The following is a 20,359-nucleotide window of genomic DNA, read 5'->3' as shown; positions in this document are numbered from 1 at the left end:
TCATCCCTCCTTTCCTGTTCATGGCCCTCCGCAGGCCTTGACCCTTGCCGATGCCACCTTGGCAGTGCTCCTGCCAACCTGGCAGTGCCACCCAGGCACTTTGTCAGTACCAAGGTAGCAGTGCCAAGGTGTCAGTCTGGCAGTGCCAAGGTGCCTGGGTGGCACTGCCAGGGAGACCTCCCCCAGGTGCCGTGACGCTGGGTCCACATTAGTGTGGACCAGTACTAATCGGCGCCCGGCTGGGGTCTCCTAGGGAGGCTGATAGATGCCGGGAGCCGGTTAGATCCGGCGTCAGCGCGGTTAAGTGAATTCTTAAACCCACTTCACTGTGTGAGACTGGGCCCAGCCATTGTGGGCGTAAACCGGATCGCGATGTCTTGCGAGATCTCGTTCGCTCTCGCGAACGAGATCGTTACCCACAGCCATTGGGAATCCTGGTGGGGGACTCTCCTGGCATTTGCTGGCGGTGTCTCACCGCGGTTCTGGGTGGGCGTGGCCATTTGGGTGATCCACATTTGGGTGTGGATCTTACCCAAAATGCCGTCGAGAAACTCCCCGCCGCATTCACCCAAAATGACACTTAAAATATTTTGGTTGAATCGCGCCCAACATTTCGAGTCAAAATGACCACAGAAGCTGCCAGACGTGCTGAGTTTATACAGAATTTTCTGTGTTTATTTAAGCTTTATGTTGTGCCCATCTGGTGGACAGAAAGGAAACTGTTAGAATTTTAACATTAGCATAACATCTGGACTGTGATTAATCACATTTCCCTTCATGATTTGTAAATTCTTAATAAAATACTTAACGTGGCTTTGACATTTCATTGAACTCCAGGACATAATTCTTCTCATTTTTGTTCCCCTTTTTTTTTCCTCCCTCCCTTAAAGTGATGAAAGATGATTTCATGCTCATGGCCGCCCTCCATTCCTTGGCCCAAGTCACCATCCTTCACGTGTGAGAGTGGGCAGTGGAAATCTGTGTAGTATTCACGGCCCGCTGTAGCTTACACAAGTAACTTGCAACAAACCAGGGATCAAACCTCACACTGTCCCGGTCTGTGTATCACAACAGTGAACTGCACGTCACACTTGTACAAAATCAAAGTACTGAGGACATTCTGTCCTGGTGAAAGGTCGTCGACCTGGAACATGAACCCCTCCCTCCGCAGATGGTGCTGAGCATTTTGTGTTTTTATTATGCACTAAACTTGTACATTGAGACAAAAATGTTTTTTTGTGAGGGAGATACAAGCTCTTGCTGCATAAGATAATAGGCTCCCAAAGAACGAACGTCAGTCAGGAGAATGACTTCTTTCACTCTTGAGGTGTCTCTCTGCGTAGTCAGCCTCTTGTGTTTCCTTCCTGGATATAGCAACACTGGTTTGTATTCTCTTTTTTTTTCCAAATTCTCCAAACATGCATCATGAAAATTCTCTTTAAAGAGCGTAAAACATTCTTCAAATTCTTGTGACCAGAAGGATCCGCACAGAATGTCTCCGAATGCCTTGCAAGACAGTAACATTTCCATTGACCACGCGCACGGTGGTGCCGGTTAATAATCATGCCAGTTGTCTCAGAGCTCCGCGTTTTCAATCGATCAGAGAGCTCCTGGGTGACCTCGTGGCGAGGCATTGTGTTGAGGCCTTGTACAAGGTGCAGGAGCAGCGAATCTGGTGAGCAGTGCCAAGGGGATCATGGTGTTGCAGAACAGTTGGGAGGCTCCAGGCCGCGGATAACGGAAGTTGAACAATTTTTGTCGTGAGTGGGACTGACGGGGAACAGGTGTCAGCGTCAGGTCCTGAGGGATGAGACATGTTCCAGTCAAAAAACAGACCCGATAGAAAGTCCAGTCGGTCGAGAATTTCACAGTGCCGGATAACACTGTGATTCACTTTGTTGGATCCTGCAGAAGTAACAATAGCACAGTAATCAATTCCTGACATTGACGTGCTCAGAAAGTGTTCTCAACATGTATGATACAGCCCTTGGGAACTCAGAGTCCTCCCTATCGTTTATTTCAGCCCTACAACTCCGTTAGATATCTATGCTCCTTCCATTCAGGCCTTTTAAGCATCACCAATTTTAATCACTCCGCAATTGGCAGCCATGATTTCCGCCCTTTAAGACACTTCTTCAATTCATTCATGTGATGCGGGTGTCGCTGACTGGCCCAGCATTTGTTGCCCATCCCCAATTGGCCTCCCAACTGAGTGACATGCTCAGCTATTTCAGAGCATCCACATTGCGATGGGTCTGGAGTCGCATGTAGACCAGACCAGGTAAGGATGGCAGATTTCCTTCCTGTTACGTGAGGGAGATATTAAGAAATTAGGTCCATAAATTATATTGAAGATGTAGCAGGCAATTTAGAGGTTAAACAGACTGAGGGAAAAAAACCTGCTAGCTCGGAGTCAGAGGGATACGCCCAAATCTGGCATGAGTTACACTGTTCCATTCAGACAAACTCATCAGTGAGAATATACAGAGTGGCCTGTTCAGCCAAGGTGAGACACTCGAGAACCATTGTCCTTCGGGACACTCCTGTCTGACCAGCTATTAGCCCATTACAAAGTAAGTTGTCCTCTTTGTCCGTCAATGGGAGGTTAGTCGCATATCAATAGCATGGCTCTGTTCTTTTGTATAAATAATCCAAACATTCAAACAAAAAAATTTCTTTGTAAAAAAACCTTTTCTTATGAGGAGAGGTTGAGTAGGTTGGCCATGTACTCATTGGAGTTTAGAAGAATGAGAAGCGACCTTATTGAGACATACAGGATTCTCGGGGGGGGGGGCTTGACAGGGTAGATACTGCGAGGCTGTTTCCCCTTGTGTGAGAGTCTAGGAGAGTCTTAGGGGCTGGTTTAGCACAGTGGGCTAAATAGTTGGGCTTCTAATGCAGAACAATGCCAGCAGCGCGGGTTCAATTCCCGAACCGGCCTCCCTGAACAGGTGCCGGAATGTGGCGACTAGGGGCTTTTCACAGTAACTTCATTGAAGCCTACTTGGGACAATAAGCGATTATTATTATTATAATAGGGCATAATCAAAGAGTAAGGAGTCACCCATTTGAGACAGAGATGAGGAGCAATTTCTTCTCTCCGAGATTAATGAATCTGTTGAATTTCTTATCGCAGAGAGCTGTATTGGCTGGGTCATTAAGTATATTCAAGTGAGCAGCACGGCGGCGCAGTGGTTAGCACTGCTGCCTCACGGCGCCGTGGACCGGATTCAATACCAGTCCCTGGTCACTGTCCATGTGGAGTTTGCACATTCTCCCCATGTCTGCGTGGATTTCGCCCCCACAACCCAAAGATGTGCAGGGTCGGTGAGGATTGGCCACGCTAAATTGCCCCTTAGTTGGAAAAAAGTACTCTATTTTTAAAATGTATGTTCAAGGCTGAAATAGATTTCAAATCTGTAAGGGAATAATGGGGGTAAGGCGGGAAAGTGGAGTTGAGGATTATATCAGATCAGCCATGGTCTCATTGAATGGCAGCCCAGACTTGATGGACCGAATGGACTACTTCTGCCCCTACATCTAATGGTCTTATGGACAGAGAGGCAGTGGTGGCATATAAAGTAAATGTTGTTGGAACAATGTTCATGCTCATACCATCGTTAGGCACAGCCAGCAGCACCCATATCCCATGAGTGAACTAAAAAAACACTTGTCCCGGGTTCGATCCCGGCCCTGGGTCACTGTCCGTGCGGAATTAGCACATTCTCCCTGTCTCTGCGTGGGTCTCACCCCAACAACCCAAAGATGTGCCGTGCTAAACTGCCCCTTAATTAGTAAAAAAGAATTGGGTACTCTAAATTTATATTAGTAAAGACACTTGCCCCGAGTTATAATTAGGAATTTTAATGCTGAAGTGAGTGGAACTGAGATGCCTCACCTCAACATCACTAAAACATTCAATGATTTGTTTGTTTTGAAGGCTCTACTCCAGTGGAATTTGAGAGCCAAAGGCGCAACAATGACCCCAGAGCATGGCGTGAACCTGTGCTTCCCAAAATACTCCGGACTTTGGCCACATTTTCTGAGCCTGTTGTTGACTAATCAATAGAGGTTATCATGGTGATTGATCAGCAGCTCCATTATCATTGTATCATGTGACTATCCGGATGGTGGAAGGTGATATCGATGGCCTTGGGCCTCACTCATCCAGCAATCCCTACAAGTAGTATAATTCTAGTCCAGTATTAACCAAACGATCTCAGTCACAGAGGCCAGAGACTGGCTGGTACAGGAAACAAAGTAGAATTATAACTGATGTAGTCAATGCTGCTCCAACTAGGCTTTTTGGGGCATATTGGTGGGACACTGTAAATTGGACCATTTCCACTCATCAGGACACAATACATAGGAGTCAACCTATTGCTCCAAGAGTCTGCTCCACCATTCAGTATGGGCATCATTGAATTTAGGTTTCAAGTCTATTTTCTTGATCACTCCCATATCCCTTAATTTCCTGAGAGACCAAAACTCTATTTATCCCAGCCTTTAATATATTCAACCCTCTGGGGTCGAGAATTCCAAAGATTCACAGCCCTGTGAGTGAAGTAATTTCTCCTCATCTCGGTCCTAAATGATTGGCTCCCTGTCCTGAGACTGCGACACTCGTGCGTCAACTGACCTCTTCAGAGAAAAAAGACCTGCATTTATATAGCGCCTTTCACCACAGTGGGTCTCACTTTGCAACCGACAAATGACTTTTGACGTGGTAGCCACGGGTTGTGATGTGGTAAACGCAGCAGCCAATTAGCGCACAGCAGTTTTATAGTGACCAGATCGTTCTGCTTTTGTGATGCTGGGCGAGGAACAAAATTCCTCAAGGCATCAGGGATAGTTAACTCCCCTGCCCTTCGGAATAAAGCCGTGGGATCTTTTGCACCCATCCTGGAGGGGGGGATAGGGGCTCAGCTGAAAGACTTTGAGACTGAAACAAATTTCCCAATGCCAACATCACTCCGCCTCGGTGAGCACAAAATATAACGCGCAGTTAATCATCAAAACCCTCCAGTGTTGTAAATTTACAGCACAATAACAAAATGACTGCTTGAGATAGATGGGCCGCCTTTTTATTATGTTATTTCCCATTCTCAGGTTTATTCCATCTGTCCGAGCAGACACGCGATTTCAAAATCAGCTCCATCTGTGAACACCCAGGCAATGTAATCAAGCAATCATGAACAGCCTTCACCACAAAACAAACAAAAGAGATATTGCAATCTCTTTCTAAAAGCAAAAAAATTGCCTCAATATACGCGGCAATTTTATTGAAAGGGTAACTATTCGTTTTCCTTTGGAATCAGTTTCACTTTTCAATCGATGGTGACCAAGCTTTTGGCTAACAAAAATGAGATTCTGGGACTTACCAGGCCTGTGTCAATCATTATCAATGTCCAATATTTCATTCAAATCATCGAGGTCGCCCTCAACTAATTCTGCCAAATTTTCTTCCATCGGTTCACCTGTGTTTCTCATTGATGTGGTCCCAAGCTCACTAAAACAAGAGCCCAATGTAGTTTTAGTAAACTTGCCATTTTCAAAATCACTTTCAAAATCAAATCGATTCACAGTGGCCCAGATTTTGTGCTGAGATTAATAACGGCGAGGTTGTCAGTTTCTCACCGTTACTGCACAGTAAATCAGACATCAACTGCTGGAGTCCACATATGAACATTTAAACACAGACATCCAAAAGTTGCTGTCAGGTGCCCCGCTCCTCCATCGGCTGGGCTGCAACAGTCCTCACCGATCCACCCGACGCTGAAATCAATACCATGAGATAAATTGTGGTACTTACCCACTCGCTACCTAATAAACACAGCAGAAAATGGTGTGGCTAGTACAATCTTAAGTAAGCGTATTTTTAAAAATAAATTTAGAGTACCCAATTCATTTTTTTCAAATTAAGGGTCAATTTAGTGTGGCCAATCCACCTGCCCTGCACATCTTTGGGTTGTGGGGGCGAAACACACTCAAAGACGGGGAGAATGTTCCAACTCCGCACGGACAGTGACCCAGAGCCGGGATCAAACCTGGGACCTCAGCACCGTGAGACAGCAATGCTAACCACCATGCTGCCCAAGTAAGTGTATTTTTAACAGCACGGTCAGTGATCATGGCTGCCAAACAATCTCTTTGGCCCTGAAATTTTATTTTAACAAATGTAGAGTCTCATTCCTTCAAAATGTAATTAATGTTGGAGATTTAAAAATATAAAGCTTTCCTTTACCTTCTCTCTGTCTTTTCCTATTTATCTCATCTTTCTTTCCAAACTTATTTTTCTTTCTGTGCATAATTTAAATCTAATTTTAATTCCTGGTTTAGACTTAGTCGCACTAAAGATTCTTCCATCTAATTGATTTAATATCCTTGCTGTTTCATATCCTGTTCACAGTTACCATAGGTGTCCTGTAGAAGGTGCTGCACTAGATCAGACACCTGGGCTGGGATGCTCCGAGCCCGCGGCGGCTCAGAAAATCGGAGTTGACGCCGAGACAGCCTGCGACACTGGTCCGGCGCTGGGACATGATTTTCCGGCGTCTGGAGACACCGCGCCGGTTGGGGGCTGTTGAAAGAGGCCCCCGCAGCGATTCTCCGCGGTCAACCGGCCGAGTTCCCGCCGGTGTGGTTCACGTGTACGCGGACTCGCACCAAGCAGTGCAGGGCTGCGTACGGCAGCTGGAGCTGCGTGGAGCACTCCAACGTCATGCTAGCCCCCTGTGGGCAACAGAACCGCTGGGCCAAGAGGCCTGTTGACGCTGGCATGAAACACTCTGGTGTTTACGCCGGCGTCAACACTTAGCCGCGTTTTTAGAGGATCCCGGCCCTGATATCAACAAGTCTCTGCCAGAATATTAACAAGAAAAATCAGGGCAACTACCAATGAGGTAAATGGCAAGCCCTGTTCCTTCATCTCTGACTGCAAACTCTTGGCCATTGCTGTCAAGGTTGGAGTCAGTCCTGGCACATGGAGGGAAGGTCTGGTTGTTGCAGGCTATTCATCTGAGCCCCAGGACATTGGTTCAGGAGTTCCTCAGGTTAGTGACCTCGGCCCAACCATCATCAGCTACTTCACCAATGCCCTCCGGCATAAGATCAGAAGAAGGGATGTTCGCTGTTGATTGCGGAGTGTTCAGTACAACTTGCAACTCCTCATATCATGAAGAAGTCCATGTTCAAATTCAGCAAGATCTGGACAACATTCAAGCTTGGACTGATAAATGGCAAGTCACATTCACACCACACAATTCCAGGCAATGACCATGTCGAACAAGAAAGAATCTTACCATCTTGATGGTCAACTGCGTTGCCATTGCTGAATTCCTCCCCATCCTTGGGTCACCATTGACCAGAAACATAACTCACCCAGCCACGTAACTGTGGGCAGGTCAGAGATTGGGATTTATGTGATGAGTAACTCACCTACTAACTTCCCAAAGTTTGTACACTATCTACCAGGTACAAAACAGAATGAGTGCAGCTCCAACAATACTCAAGGTATTCGACACCATCCAGCATTAAGCGGTCCAATTAATGACACTCCATCCACCACCTTCGACATTCACTTCCTCCAACACCGAAACACAGTAGCAGCCGCGTGTACCATCTACAAGATGCACTGCAGGAACTCATCAAGGTTCCTTAGGCAGCACCTTCCAAACCTGCAACCTCTACCAGCTCTAAGGAGAAGGGCAGCAGATACATGGAAACACCACCGCCCAGGAGTTCACCTCGAAGCGACTCCCCATGGAAATATATCGCCGTTCCTTCAATATATGGGTTACAATGCTGAAATGTCCTTCCTAACAGCACACAGACTGCAGAGTTCAAGAAGGTGGTTCACCATCACTTTCTCAAGAGTAAGTAGGGATGGGCAATAAATCCTAGCCTAGCCAACAACGCCCACAGCCCGTGAACAAATTAAAAGAATTCCATCATCAAACATGAACGTTCACTGTTCGATTCATTAATGTCAATAAACCGGCTAGCTAAGCATAAGGGCATTCGCCTAATCTATCATATTACAAAGGGAAGAAGCATAGGTAATGGGCTAAGTTTTATAATATCATTATAGGTGAAGAGAGTAGGAGAGACGATGAGGTAAATCAAGGAGCCATGTCTGGGTAATGATGCAAACTAGGATATTTAAATCCACGCCGAGGCACAGGGCGGAGAACCGACCTCCACCCCAACAGAATCTGCCTTCGGGCAATCAGCGAGGCGAAGGCTAAGACATCTGCCTCCACACCCGCCAACCATAGCTTTAAACAAAAAAGTAGCAATTAATGCTGACATTTAGACAAAGTACTAGAGGAACAGACTGTGTCCCTGAAACGATATCCCAACCATCGGGGGCGGGGGAGGAAAGGGGGGGGGGGCGGTATGCGGAGACATTAGAATGGAAATAAAGTAAATGGGGAGAATTCAAAAGGAAAGTTTGAAGTGTCACTATGCCTGTGCAGCAACTGCATCCCATCCTTTTCCAACGGATGCCCCTTTTTCCGATTCTCCCAGTTCTCATTTTCCTTCTGTACCGTGGACATCGACCAAGGCGTCAAGGAACGGGGTGAGATCTTCACATTCTGCTCCTCATTCGCTCCGGCCTCACTCACACCGCCTTCTACAGAAAACAGAAAATGGCGGTGAGAAGCCAGTTTTAGCAGGAGTTGCATTTCACATCCTATCACCAAGTCCTACCATGGTTAAAAGGATAATTCCCCGGTGCCATTGAGAGCAATTTAAGGGGGGGCAGTGGTAATGACACTGGACTATTGATCCAGGGGTCCAGGCTAATGCTCTGGGAAAATGTATTCAAATCCCACCACGGCAGCTGGTGGAATATAAATTCAGTTAATAAAAAGTCTGGAATATAATGCTAGTCTCCATGAAACTATCATCGATTATTGTTAAAAACCCATCTGATTCACTAATGTCCCTTCAGGGAAGCAAACCTGCTGCCCTTACCTATCCTGGTCTGGCCTACATGTAACTAACTATAATTGGCCTTAGAAAGTCACTCAGCCCAGGGCAATTAGAGACGGGCAACAAATGCTGGGCTTGCTGCAATTGCCCACATCCCAAGAAAAAGTAAAAATAAACTCACAACGATCCCATCGTTGACATATTGTAACCTACGGGAATAGGTGCTCGCAATATAGGCTTCAAGAAATTGCTCCCATGTTAATAATCATGTTGATCAATAGAACCCTTGCAGGAAGGCAATGCACTGATTTGGAGCATTATTACGCCAGGCTCTCACAACAGGAATGAGTAAATAATTACGATACAAACTTGTTCTACTGATAGGCTCAGGGGCTCCTTGCATTCAAAAATAGGGTAGGTAATGACTGAATTTGGTTGGGCGCTGGTTATCGATACTGTCAGCCGTGAATGCCTATAATACACCTCAAGACAACCACTACATCCTTATGTCAAGAGAGACAGCACAGTGGTGTGGTGGTTAGCACTGCTGCCTCACCACACCAGGGATCCGGGTCCGATTCTGACCTTGGGTGACTGTGTGGAGTCTAAACATTCTTGCCGTGTCTGCGTGGGATTCCACCGGGTGCTCCGGTTTCCTACCTCAGTCCAAAGATGAGCAGGTTAGGTGGATTGGCCTTGATAAAATTGACCCATAGTTTGGGGGAGGGGGGGGGATTACGGGGATAGGGTGGGGTGTGAGCTGGGTAGGGTGCTCTTTCAGAGGGCCGGTGCAGATGCGATGGGCCGAATGGCCTTCTTCTGCACCGTAGGGATTCTATGGAAATGTGAATGGTTTGGGAGCTCATTCATTAGCTAAACACCCCAGCTCCTGCCAGCCCCATAACATAAAGCCACAAGTCGAGGACAGGTGCTGAAAGAGAGTTCACTGTTAGAGGAGAGAAGCAAAATCAGGTAGTGGAATTAAAATCTGGAATTAAAAGCTAGTCTCAGTAACAGTGAGCATATAGCGATCGTCGTAAAAATCTATCTGGTTCACTAATGTCCTTTGGGAAGGAAAGCTGCCGTCCTTATCTGGTCTGGCCTGCATGTGACTCCAGACTCCCAGCAATGTGATTGACTCTGACTTCTGAAATAGCAAACCCTTCCATTCAAGGGCAATTAGGGATGGGCAACAAATGCAGGCCGCAGTGCGCTCTGCGTACATCGTAAATAAGATCCTCAACGGCTTTCACTGATCTATCCAAATTCGGTCCCCCCACAATGTTCCACTTTTTGCTTAAACTTTAAGTGACTCACTGAACGTCCAGTTTACCCTAAGTATTCTCAAAAAGTAAACAGTTCCCAGCGGAGCTTTCAATGACCAAGTGTCGTTGACTTCCACCATTAAAAATACAGACTATCTTGAAGAGATAATTAGTTACTTTTTCTTTACAAATTACTTGCCCTTGACAAATACATGAATAGGATGGGAATAGAGGGATACGGACCCAGGAAGTGTAGAAGATTTTAGTTTAGACGGGCAGCATGGTCGTCACAGGCTTGGAGGGCCGAAGGGCCTGTTCCTGTGCTGTTTTGTTCTTTGTTCTTTACACCGGGTGAAAGAAGTCAGACAGCCCAACCTTCTACCTATGAATGCAGGGTTGTGACTCTGGCGGTTGACTCCAAGGGCAGGGGTGAAAGGACAACTCCAAGATGCACCACATTATCAATCTTAAAGGAGTAGGTAGGAGGATGAGGTAAAGCAAGAAAGGCTTCATCGCGCCTTCCATTGCCTCAGGACATCCCAAAGCACTCCACAGTCAATGAAATACTTTGAAGGACAGTCACTATTACAATGTAGGACACTTGGCAACCAATTTGCCCAAAGGAAGTTCCACCAAACAGCAGCATCATCATGAACAAAGTGACGTTGATTGAGGTGTAAAAATTGGCCAGGTCAGAGGGGCGAACTGCCCTGCTTCTCGTCAAACTTTTACACCCACGTGAGAGGGTGTGCGAGACGTCGGGTTAATGTCGTATCGGTTTAATGTCTCAGTTCCTCCAGTACCGCACTGGAATGACGGCCCATGTGCTCAACCTCTGGAGTGGGACTTGAACCCACAAACTTTTGACTCGGGTTAGAATGTTATCCTGAGCCACGGTAAGTCAAGAGCTGATGATTAAGGTGATTTCAAGCTTGTTGTGGGAGGAAGGGTAGATTAAGGGAGATAAGGAATATTACGTTTTGGAGTCTCGGGAAAGAATAAGTTAGAACAGTGTGAGCATTTTAGCAGCTAAAGGAGGAAGGGACAATGAAGAACACTTCGTACCCTGTATTAGCTGCTTACCAATTTGTAGCTTCCTTTTCAGAGAGGTTGTTTGGGACTTTTGTTGTACTGGAGACGGTGCACTTCTGTCACTACTGCTTGTGGAGTCTGTGTCATCATCTCTACAATCCAACAAGGACCTCCTGTATGCAATCAGCGGCAGCCATTCTTCCCCATTCTCTGCTGCCATTTGGTCTGTTACGAACCTCTCCAGATAATTGTACCTGAGCAGAAACTGAGACTTAATTGAATGTTAGAAACCAAGAGGTGTAAGAGGAAAGCACCCACCTTCACTTCACAGAGGTTGCATCAAAGACCTCTAATTATCCCAACATAAACAGCAGACAAACCTGGGGATTCATGTATGTAGATATTTGAAAGTAGCAGGACATATTGAGAGAATGGTTAGCAAAGCAAATGGGACCATGGACTTCATAAATGGAGGTGATGAGTAAAAAAAGCAGGAAAAGTTATGCTCAGACCTTTATAAAGGTCTGGTCAGCCCACAATGAGAGTAACATGTCCAGTTCGGGTTGCCACACTCTAGGAAGGTTGTGAAGGTCTTTGAGAGGATTCAGAGTAGACTTACCAGAATGGTTCCAGGGATGAAGGATTTTAGCTCCACGTTTGGGTTAAAGAAACTGAGGTTGTTCGCCTCGAAGCAAAGGAGGTTGTTGGGGAGATTCGATAGAAGTTAGCTACGAGGAGAGGTTGAATAAACTCGGTTTGTTCTCACTGGAACGTTGGAGTTGAGGGGCAACTTGATAGAGGTCTACAAAATTATGAGGGGCATAGACAGAGTGGATAGTCAGAGGCTTTTTCCCAGGGAAGAGGTTTAAGGTGCGAGGGGAAAGGTTTAGAGGAGATGTATGAGGCAAGTTTCTTTACACAGAGGGTAGTGGGTGCCTGGAACTCGCTGCCGGAGGGGGTGGTGGAAGCAGGGACGATAGTGATGTTTAAGGGGCATCTTGACAAATACATGAATAGGATGGGAATAGAGGGATACGGACCCCGGAAGAGTAGAAGATTTTAGTTTAGACGGGCTGCATGGTCGGCGTGGGCTTGGAGGGCCGAAGGGCCTGTTCCTGTGCTGTACTTTTCTTTGTTCTTTGTTCTAAGTGTCCAGGTTGAAAATTTCTGAGGTGGCAAGATTCCACCCTTAGGATCATACAGTACAGAAGGCCATTCCGTCCATCATGTGTATGCTGGATCTTTGAAAGAGCTAAATTAGTCTCCCCTCTCCCCCCCCCCCCCCCCCCACCCCCCGCCATATTTCTCCATCGGCCTTGAATTGTTTTCCATTCAAGTATGCTAAACATCAAAGACAAATTGGTAAAGCCAACAATCCCATCTGCATTTACAACCATGATGTGACCGTCTGAGTTTTCAGTTACATCACTCACACAGGACCTTTGGCTCAAAGTCGACTCCTTTGCAACCAAGCAGATGTAAATAAGTAAGCAGAGAGTGTTCTGAGCAAATAAACAAGGACACAGCATAAAAAGGCTGACACTAATTAAATGGTCGGAGAAGTCAGCAGTGTGCAGGAGAGAGGCTGCCATGGGTTAGTTGGGCTGAAGGGCCAGTTTCTGTGGCCTATACTCCACGTAGCTCTGTGTGCCAGTGAAATGAGCATGCTATTAGAGAGATAGAAGGTTGTGGAATTAAATTTGTAAATGAAGATTAATTATTCACTTACACGGTTCTTTTGTCTGTTTTCAACAGCTTTGGCGAGAACTCACTTAAGATGTCCAGAAAAGCCATGTTCAGGGGAGGCTGATTCTTACCCTTGAGACTGCCATCTTTGAAGGCAAATTCAATACCATTCCTGTCAAAAGAGATGATGTGAAATGAGTCCGACGAGGGAAGGAAGAGCCGGTGTAGAAGGAATAAACCTCAAAACGGGGTAACATTTGCTCAGGAGGGTTAGGGAATAGGCAAATGAGTTATACTTATGCAGCATGGCCATCGCTTCTCTGGTTTTCAACTGGTCCAAGCCAAATGTCAGTGAGAAGCGTCGAGCCAGATCCTTGATGCTGGTGAAGGGCTGGGACCATCTGTCCAAACTGGAAGCTTGGCCTTGCAATAGCTCATTGAATAGCTGCAACAATAAGTCAATAAATAATTAAATACCCAAATCTTCAGCCTAACCTAACAAGGGCTGAGAGACGCGGAGGGGATTTTCTGCTCCACATTGTTACAAAGCAAATGATAAGAAACTTGAAAGTTCAATATCGAAGACCAGTCAGTGGTCTTGGGATGAAAGTTTTTTTAAAATAAATTTAGAGGACCCAATTCAATTTTTCCAATTAAGGGGCAATTTAGCGTGGCCAATCCACCTACCCTGCCCATCTGTTGGGTTGTGGGGGCGAAACCCACGCAAACACGGGGAGAACGTGCAAACTCCATACGGACAGTGATGGTATAAAGTTAACAAACAGGATATGCGAATGGGTGGCGCAGATGATGATCTACCACTGACACTGTGTGTTTGACGAGAGAGAGAGATGTTGGGATCATGCCTACTCTGTAACCTGCTTAGATGTAGGCGTGTTAAGCAGATACCAGCGTATGTTTACAGTCTGCCTATGAACCAAGTCCCACGCCTGGAGTTCGAGACCAAGCAAAAATCACATTAACAGGCCGGCTGGTCCAGCCGGACTGTCTGCCGCATTCCCGTGGCTATATTCATGGCCGGGTGTCCCTGGAGAGGGAGCATACACCATCCACGGCACCCTCGAGGCCTTCCGTGTCCGGTGGGCACACGGGTTGGATTGCTTTAGCGACCCCTCTTATCACACTTTGGTTTGATGTTTGGTAAGTCCGTTGCTGTTTGTTATTTTTGGGCAGTGTCCCTATCAGGAGCCGCTCCTTTTAATTTGCCCCTGAGTTTGCTTCAGTTATTAAGTCGGTTGACCCTTAAAGACCACCCGTGACCAATCTCAGAACGATGACAAGCGGCCTTGTTATAGCCCTGGAGCAGCTGCTTAGGGGAACTTCAGAGTGACGACTCAAAGAGACTTCATCAGCCAATTTAGGTACTGCTGTCAAAGGTCAACTACACTCAGCAAGCAATGTGTATTTAAACTACATTTCCACAAGGCAGAGGAATATTAGTCACAACTCAATTGAAATGCCTCGAGCTCTGAAAATTATGCCCCTTCCGGGAAATGTGATTTACACGGGTTCTTTTGATTCATTGATAAAGTGAGAAAACGCGTTCGAAACGGTCACAAATAAAAAATAAACGCAGGCGTTGTAACCCTGAGTCGGAAGGTAGGAAGCGGCAATCCGAATCTATAGGAGCCTCTTCACTCTGCGGACTGCAATGGTTTTAGAAGGTGGCTCATTATCATATTCTCGGGATGGGCAGCAAACGCTGAAACTTGCCAACGTGGCTCACAGCCCACACACAGTTCATTTAAATAAAACAGGAAAGGTCAATGACCTTTACCCCAGCCTTGGCGTTGACCATAATCCAGGGGCAAATTCAGGCTGGTTTAAAGTTGTGGAGTTTGCACCTCAGCGCAAGAGGATGTCTTTCGGCCTATCATGTGCCCCTTAAGAGGGCTGTCCAATTAGTCCCACTCCTCTGTTTTTCCTCCCGAATCCTGCAATGTCCTTCCCTTTCAAGCCTCTAACCCAATTCCCTTTTGGCAGCACGTTTTATTATTATAACAACTCACTGCATTGGAAAAAAAATTGTCTTCACTTCCCCGCCGGTTCTTTTGTCACTTATGAGCTTTATTAGTGGCGATGGTCAATAATGTTCAAGTAATACGATGAGCAAAGCGAGGAGAGCTGACAGGGATATTAAGATTGAGGTTGTATTGCAGCCAGGGAACAGTCTGATCACTAATCTTGTTGCAGTGGTCCCTGAGGCTGGAGCTCCCTGCTTTCTACAGACGCATTCACGAGGGATCCTCACCTGCTTCAAGCTCTGAATCAGGGTCTTTGCACACTGAATTTTATCAATCTGCCTCGTCCTGCTGAGCGTTTCCTTAATGATGTCTCCGTAGTCGATGAAATACTGGTGAGAAACAGGTGCATATTTTGTGAGCAAGAGGGTCGTGGATGAGTATAAGACTCATTTGCTTTTTTTTAATGGACAGTGATATTGAATGAAAACTCCCATTTGAATTCAGCCTGGACTAATAGGATAAAAGCGTCATCCCTCGACTGAACTGTGAGGCCTTAAGTGAAATGATTCTGGACAGCATCAATCCGTTTCTGAGCGGCCACTGGGCTCACTGTGCACAGCTACTCCTCATTTTGTACAAATTGGCACTAAATTGGTTATCAAACTCTCGAGAAGCCACAGGGAAGACAGAGGCGGGGGGGGGGGGGCACATACTTTCGCAGTAGGGAATGCTCATCCGAAGTTAGCCTTGAGGTATTTTACTGAGCAGGAAAGAGGGAGTTTTGCTCAGAATGGAACTGTGCCCCAACGCAGATGGGGCTGGAGTCCTTTAATATTTTCTGTATCTCAAGGGGGCAAATGGAAAGGAGGCCAGGCTTCAGACGCACAGAGTTTTGGTCAGATCCCATTTGGAGCACTGTGTTCAGATTTGGGTGTGGTACATGAGAAAGGATACACAGGCCCTGAAGAGAGTGCGGCATTGATTCTCCAGAACGAGCTAAGAGAGTTCAATTATGAGGGCGGCCTGCATTAACTTGGCTTACATTCCATTAAGTATAAAAGATCGATGGGTGATCTGATCCACGTGTTAAAATGCAAAAAGGATTCAGTCGGGTATGTACAGAGAATCAGCCTCCTCCAGCGAGGGAATCGAGAACACTCTCAAAATTACAACTGAATCATTCAGGAACGAAATCGGGAAGCATTTATTTTCCCACAAAGTGGAAATCTGGGATTCTCTGCCCTCCCAAAGGATCTTGGATATGGCTCAATTTGGAGATTACAATACTGAGGTAGATATTTATTGGGTAAGGATTTCAAAGCATATTGAGCAAAGGAAAGCAATTGGAGATGATACAAACCAACCATGGCCTGATTGAATGGCGGGGCAGGGTGAAGGGGCAGAATGGCCTCCTGCTGTTCCCATACCCAAACTTAAAAGTGTCTAATATTGAAACCGCATGCACAAAATGGAAGTGTTTGCCATTTCCCAAAAATCGGAATAAATAGTGAACAAAAAATGTAACAGATATTTTTCTTCTCTTCTACCAGAGACTGAACCGGAGAGTTACAAACAAAGTATAATAATAATATTAATCTTTATTGTCACAAGTAGCCTTACATTAACACTGCAATGAAGTTACTGTGAAAAGCCCCTAGTCGCCACATTCCGGCGCCTGTTCGGGTACACGGAGGGAGAATTCAGAATGTCCAAATTACCTAACAAGCACGTCTTTCAGGACTTGTGGGAGGAAACCGGAGCACCCGGAGGAAACCCACGCAGACACTCCACAGAGAGAGACCCAAGCAGGGAATCGAACCTGAGACCCTGGCGCTGTGAAGCAACAGTGCTAACCCCTGTGTTACTGTGCCGCCCTGACATGTCCTGACATATTGCTTTTATTTCCCCCTCTGGTGCTAATCAAGTTAATTCTCGGAATTGAAATGAAATGAAAATCGCTTATTGTCACAAGTAGGCTTCAAATGAAGTTACTGTGAAAAGCCCCTAGTCGCCACATTCCGGCGCCTGTTCAGGGAGGCTGGTACGGGAATTGAACCGTGCTGCTGGCCTGCCTTGGTCTGCTTTCAAAGCCAGCGATTTAGCCCTGTGCTAAACCAGCCCCTATTGGATAGTTTCCCACTGAAAGCTGTGAAAGCAGCCTATTGCTTCTTCCCCCAATCAGCCGCTCCGTTTACTGGGCCATTACAACCTTGAAGCTCCTGACTTCAAGGGCAAGCGGTGAAAATCAGATGGTCAGTGGCTTCCTCGGAAATTCTGAGTGAGGTGTGAGATTAAAGCAAGGCTTCGTCTGATGAACGGAGGAAACATTTTCCTTCATTGCGGCTGAGTTACACCCCCTGGAGATACCTCTCTCACAGCGTCAAAGGAGTAAGTTCACCACAGGGGCTGCAGTGGCTCGAGGAGGTGACCTTCCCACCACCTTTTGAAGGGCAGTGAGTAAATGCTGGCCCTGCCAGTGCATCCTATTTCCAAGGAGAAGTGGGAGAGGTGTAATACTCGGGGAGGGTGGTCTTGGGTTCAAATCCCACAGCGGCAGCACGGTGCAATTTAAATACATCCCATAGAACCTGGAATTGAAAGCTAGTCTCAGTAGTGGTGGCCATGACCGCTATCATCGATGGTCGTAAAAACCCATTTGGTTCACCAGAGTCCTTTAGGGAAGGAAATCTGCTGCCCTGACTTGGTCTGGCCTACATGTGATTCCAGACCCACAGTAATGTCATAGACCCTGAACAGGCCTCTGAAAAGGTCGAGCAAGCCAGGGCAATTAGGGATGTTGGCCCAGCCCGCAGCACTCACATCCCATGTCGGCACAGTGGCACAGCGGTTAGCACTGCTGTTTCACAGCACCAGGGTCCCAGGTTCGATTCCCACCTTGGGATGGCTGTCTGTGTGGAGGTTTCACTTTCTCCCCGTGTCTGTGTGGGTTTCCTCCGGGTGCTCCGGGAGTTTCCCCCCACAGTCCAAAGATGTGCAGGTTAGGTGGACTGGCCATGCTAAAAATGTCCCTAGTGTCCAGAGATTGGATGGGGTTATAGGGATGGGGCAGAGGAGTGGGCCTAGGTAGGGTGTTCTTTCAAAGGGCTAGTTTAGACTCGATGGGCCGAATATCCTTATTCTGCCCTGTAGGGGTTTCTAAAAAAACAAACGATAAAAAACCGTTGGACTATAAATGAATAATGGTTGAGTAGAGTTCTATTTAATTGTCTTTTAAGTTTTAATATGGTGACTCATTAAATTCATAACATTCACAAAGATTTCTATTCTAGTTCAGTGAATTAGCTCTACGTCTATACATATGAAAAATATTTAACAGATGTCCATTAGGCTGAGGGGGTTACACTCCTTCCTCCGAGTCAGACATTTGTGCCTTCAACACCCACCACCACAAGGGGGCGACACCGAACCTTAGCTCTGCTGTGCAGTGCTTTGTGATTAACAGATCGACAGAAAATTGTCCAGCAAAGACACTGAAGTCACAGAGCGATGGGCCGGCCTGGCCAATGACACGTACATTATATAGCAACATAGATAATAGGAGCGAGAGTGAGCCATTCGGCCCCTCCAGCCTGCTCCTCCATTGAATGTGATCATGGCATTTTGCTCTATCTCAACACCACACTCCCGCTCTCTCCCCATTCCCCTTGACACCTTTACAGTCTAGAAATCTCTCTGTTTCATTTGTAAATACATTCACTGCCTCGGCCTCCCCAGCCTCCTGTGGGAGAGAATTCCACAAGCTCACCGCCCTCTGAGTGAAGGAATTTCTCCTCATCTCAGTCCTAAATGGCCCACCCTGTGGCCGGAGATTGTGACCCATTGTTATAGACCCCCCCCCCACCAGCCGGAGGAAACAATGGTCAGAATTCCCCGGCCGTTTGCTGACGATGGGATTCTCCAATCCCGCCGGCAGCGCACGGCGAACGGTGCGCCGCCTCCCGCAGCTGAGAAGCACGCGGCTGGGAGGACAGGGAACCCCGCCCAACATCTCTCCATCCAGTCTGTCCAGCCCTGTCAGAACTTTATGGGCGGTATTCTCCACCATCGGCGCGATAGGCCGACGCCGGCATCAAAAACGGCGCGAACCACTCCAACATGGGGCCGACCAGAAATAGCGGAATTCTCCGCACTTCTGGGGGCTCGGTGGACGGCGGAGGGATTGGCGCTGCGGCAGCCGGCGCCGAAGGGACTGTGCAAGTCCGCGCATGCGGCAAAGGGCCGGTGTGGTCCCGTGCATGCGCGCAGCCACCGGAGTATTCTGGCACATGTGCAGGGGGTTGTCTACCCTGCGCCGGCCATGGCGGAGCCCAACAGGGGCCGGCGCGGAAGGTAGAAGTGCCCCCAAGGCACAGGCCCGCCCGCAGATCAGCGGGCCCCGATCGCGGGCCAGGCCACCGTGGGGGCCCCCCCACCCCAGGGTCAGATCCCCCCGCGCCCCCCCCGAGGACCGCCCCAGCCGACTTACCTGCCAGGTCCCGCCGTGTGGGGCCATGTCTAATCCACGCCGGCGGGAGTGACCAGAAACCGACGACCGCTCGGCCCATCAGGGCCCGGAGAATTGCCGGGGGGGTGGGGCGCTGCCAACGGCCCCCGACCGGCGTGGCGTGAACCTGGCCCCCGCCCGAAAACCGGCGGCGGAAAATATGGCAGCAGGCGTCGGGGCGGGATTCGCGCCGCCCCCCCCGGGGATTCTCCGACCCGACCGGGGGGGGGGGGGGGGGGTCGGAGAATCCCGCCCTATATCTTTCAGTCAGATTCCCTCTCGTTCGGGTGAATATAGGCCCAGTCGACTCCGATCTCTCCTCATCCGACAGTCCTTCCATCCCAGGAATCAGTCTGGTGAACCTTGGCTGCCCTCCCTCCATGACAGGATTGTATCATGAAGAAAAATAAAATATCCGGGATGTGGAATTTTTACCTTGATGTACTGTTTGAAGATGTCAGCAGCAATGTCCATCTCCACCACACTGAACACTATTAGTTTACAGAAGGCAGCAAGAAGGTTTCTCCTCTGGTGCAATTTGCCCACTTTGCGTTCTTCATCTGTAACAAAATGAAGGCGGTGAGATTGAGAATCTGACCAATGCCAATAAGTTCATTGTCCAGTGGACAATATTAGAGTCAATAATAATATGAGTCTCAAAGATATATTTTCCATGCAATATTGCTTTTCTCTCATTCAGCCTCTATTTTATCAATGACACCCTGAAGTTGGCTTGAAAAATACGATGTCCTGTCCAGTCCTCCCCCACCCTACATTCTCCCGATGTTTAAATCGAGATTCATCACGTCCTTTGCTTATCTCATGCATTCATAAACTTTCCTGGAATCTACAGCCCAGAAACACGCCATTCGGCCCAACTGGTCCATGCTGGTAGAATCATAGAATCATTACAGTGCAGAAGGAGACCATTCGGCCCATCACGTCTGCAC

The 20,359-nt window shown here is 47.5% G+C and overlaps 1 protein-coding gene across 2 annotated transcripts in view; it reads right to left on the bottom strand.

Annotated features, from left to right (window-relative positions):
• Positions 1–649: 649 nt before the first annotated feature.
• The window catches only part of LOC140392064 (cohesin subunit SA-2), a 169,838-nt gene continuing 150,128 nt past the window's right edge, over positions 650–20,359 (bottom strand). For both annotated transcript variants that reach the window (XM_072477283.1, XM_072477285.1), the window contains exons 26-33: positions 19,845–19,969; positions 15,193–15,294; positions 13,217–13,365; positions 12,964–13,092; positions 11,286–11,488; positions 8,470–8,635; positions 5,382–5,509; positions 650–1,905 (exon numbers count right to left, since the gene is read on the bottom strand). In XM_072477283.1, coding sequence (XP_072333384.1) covers positions 5,392–5,509; positions 8,470–8,635; positions 11,286–11,488; positions 12,964–13,092; positions 13,217–13,365; positions 15,193–15,294; positions 19,845–19,969 — 992 coding nt within the window. In that variant the 3' untranslated portion in view covers positions 650–1,905; positions 5,382–5,391. The remainder of the gene's footprint in view (positions 1,906–5,381; positions 5,510–8,469; positions 8,636–11,285; positions 11,489–12,963; positions 13,093–13,216; positions 13,366–15,192; positions 15,295–19,844; positions 19,970–20,359) is intronic.

The sequence above is a fragment of the Scyliorhinus torazame genome, chromosome 15 (assembly GCF_047496885.1).
Source record: "Scyliorhinus torazame isolate Kashiwa2021f chromosome 15, sScyTor2.1, whole genome shotgun sequence".
NCBI lineage: Eukaryota > Metazoa > Chordata > Chondrichthyes > Carcharhiniformes > Scyliorhinidae > Scyliorhinus > Scyliorhinus torazame.
This window is presented reverse-complemented; position numbering and strand designations above follow the sequence as displayed.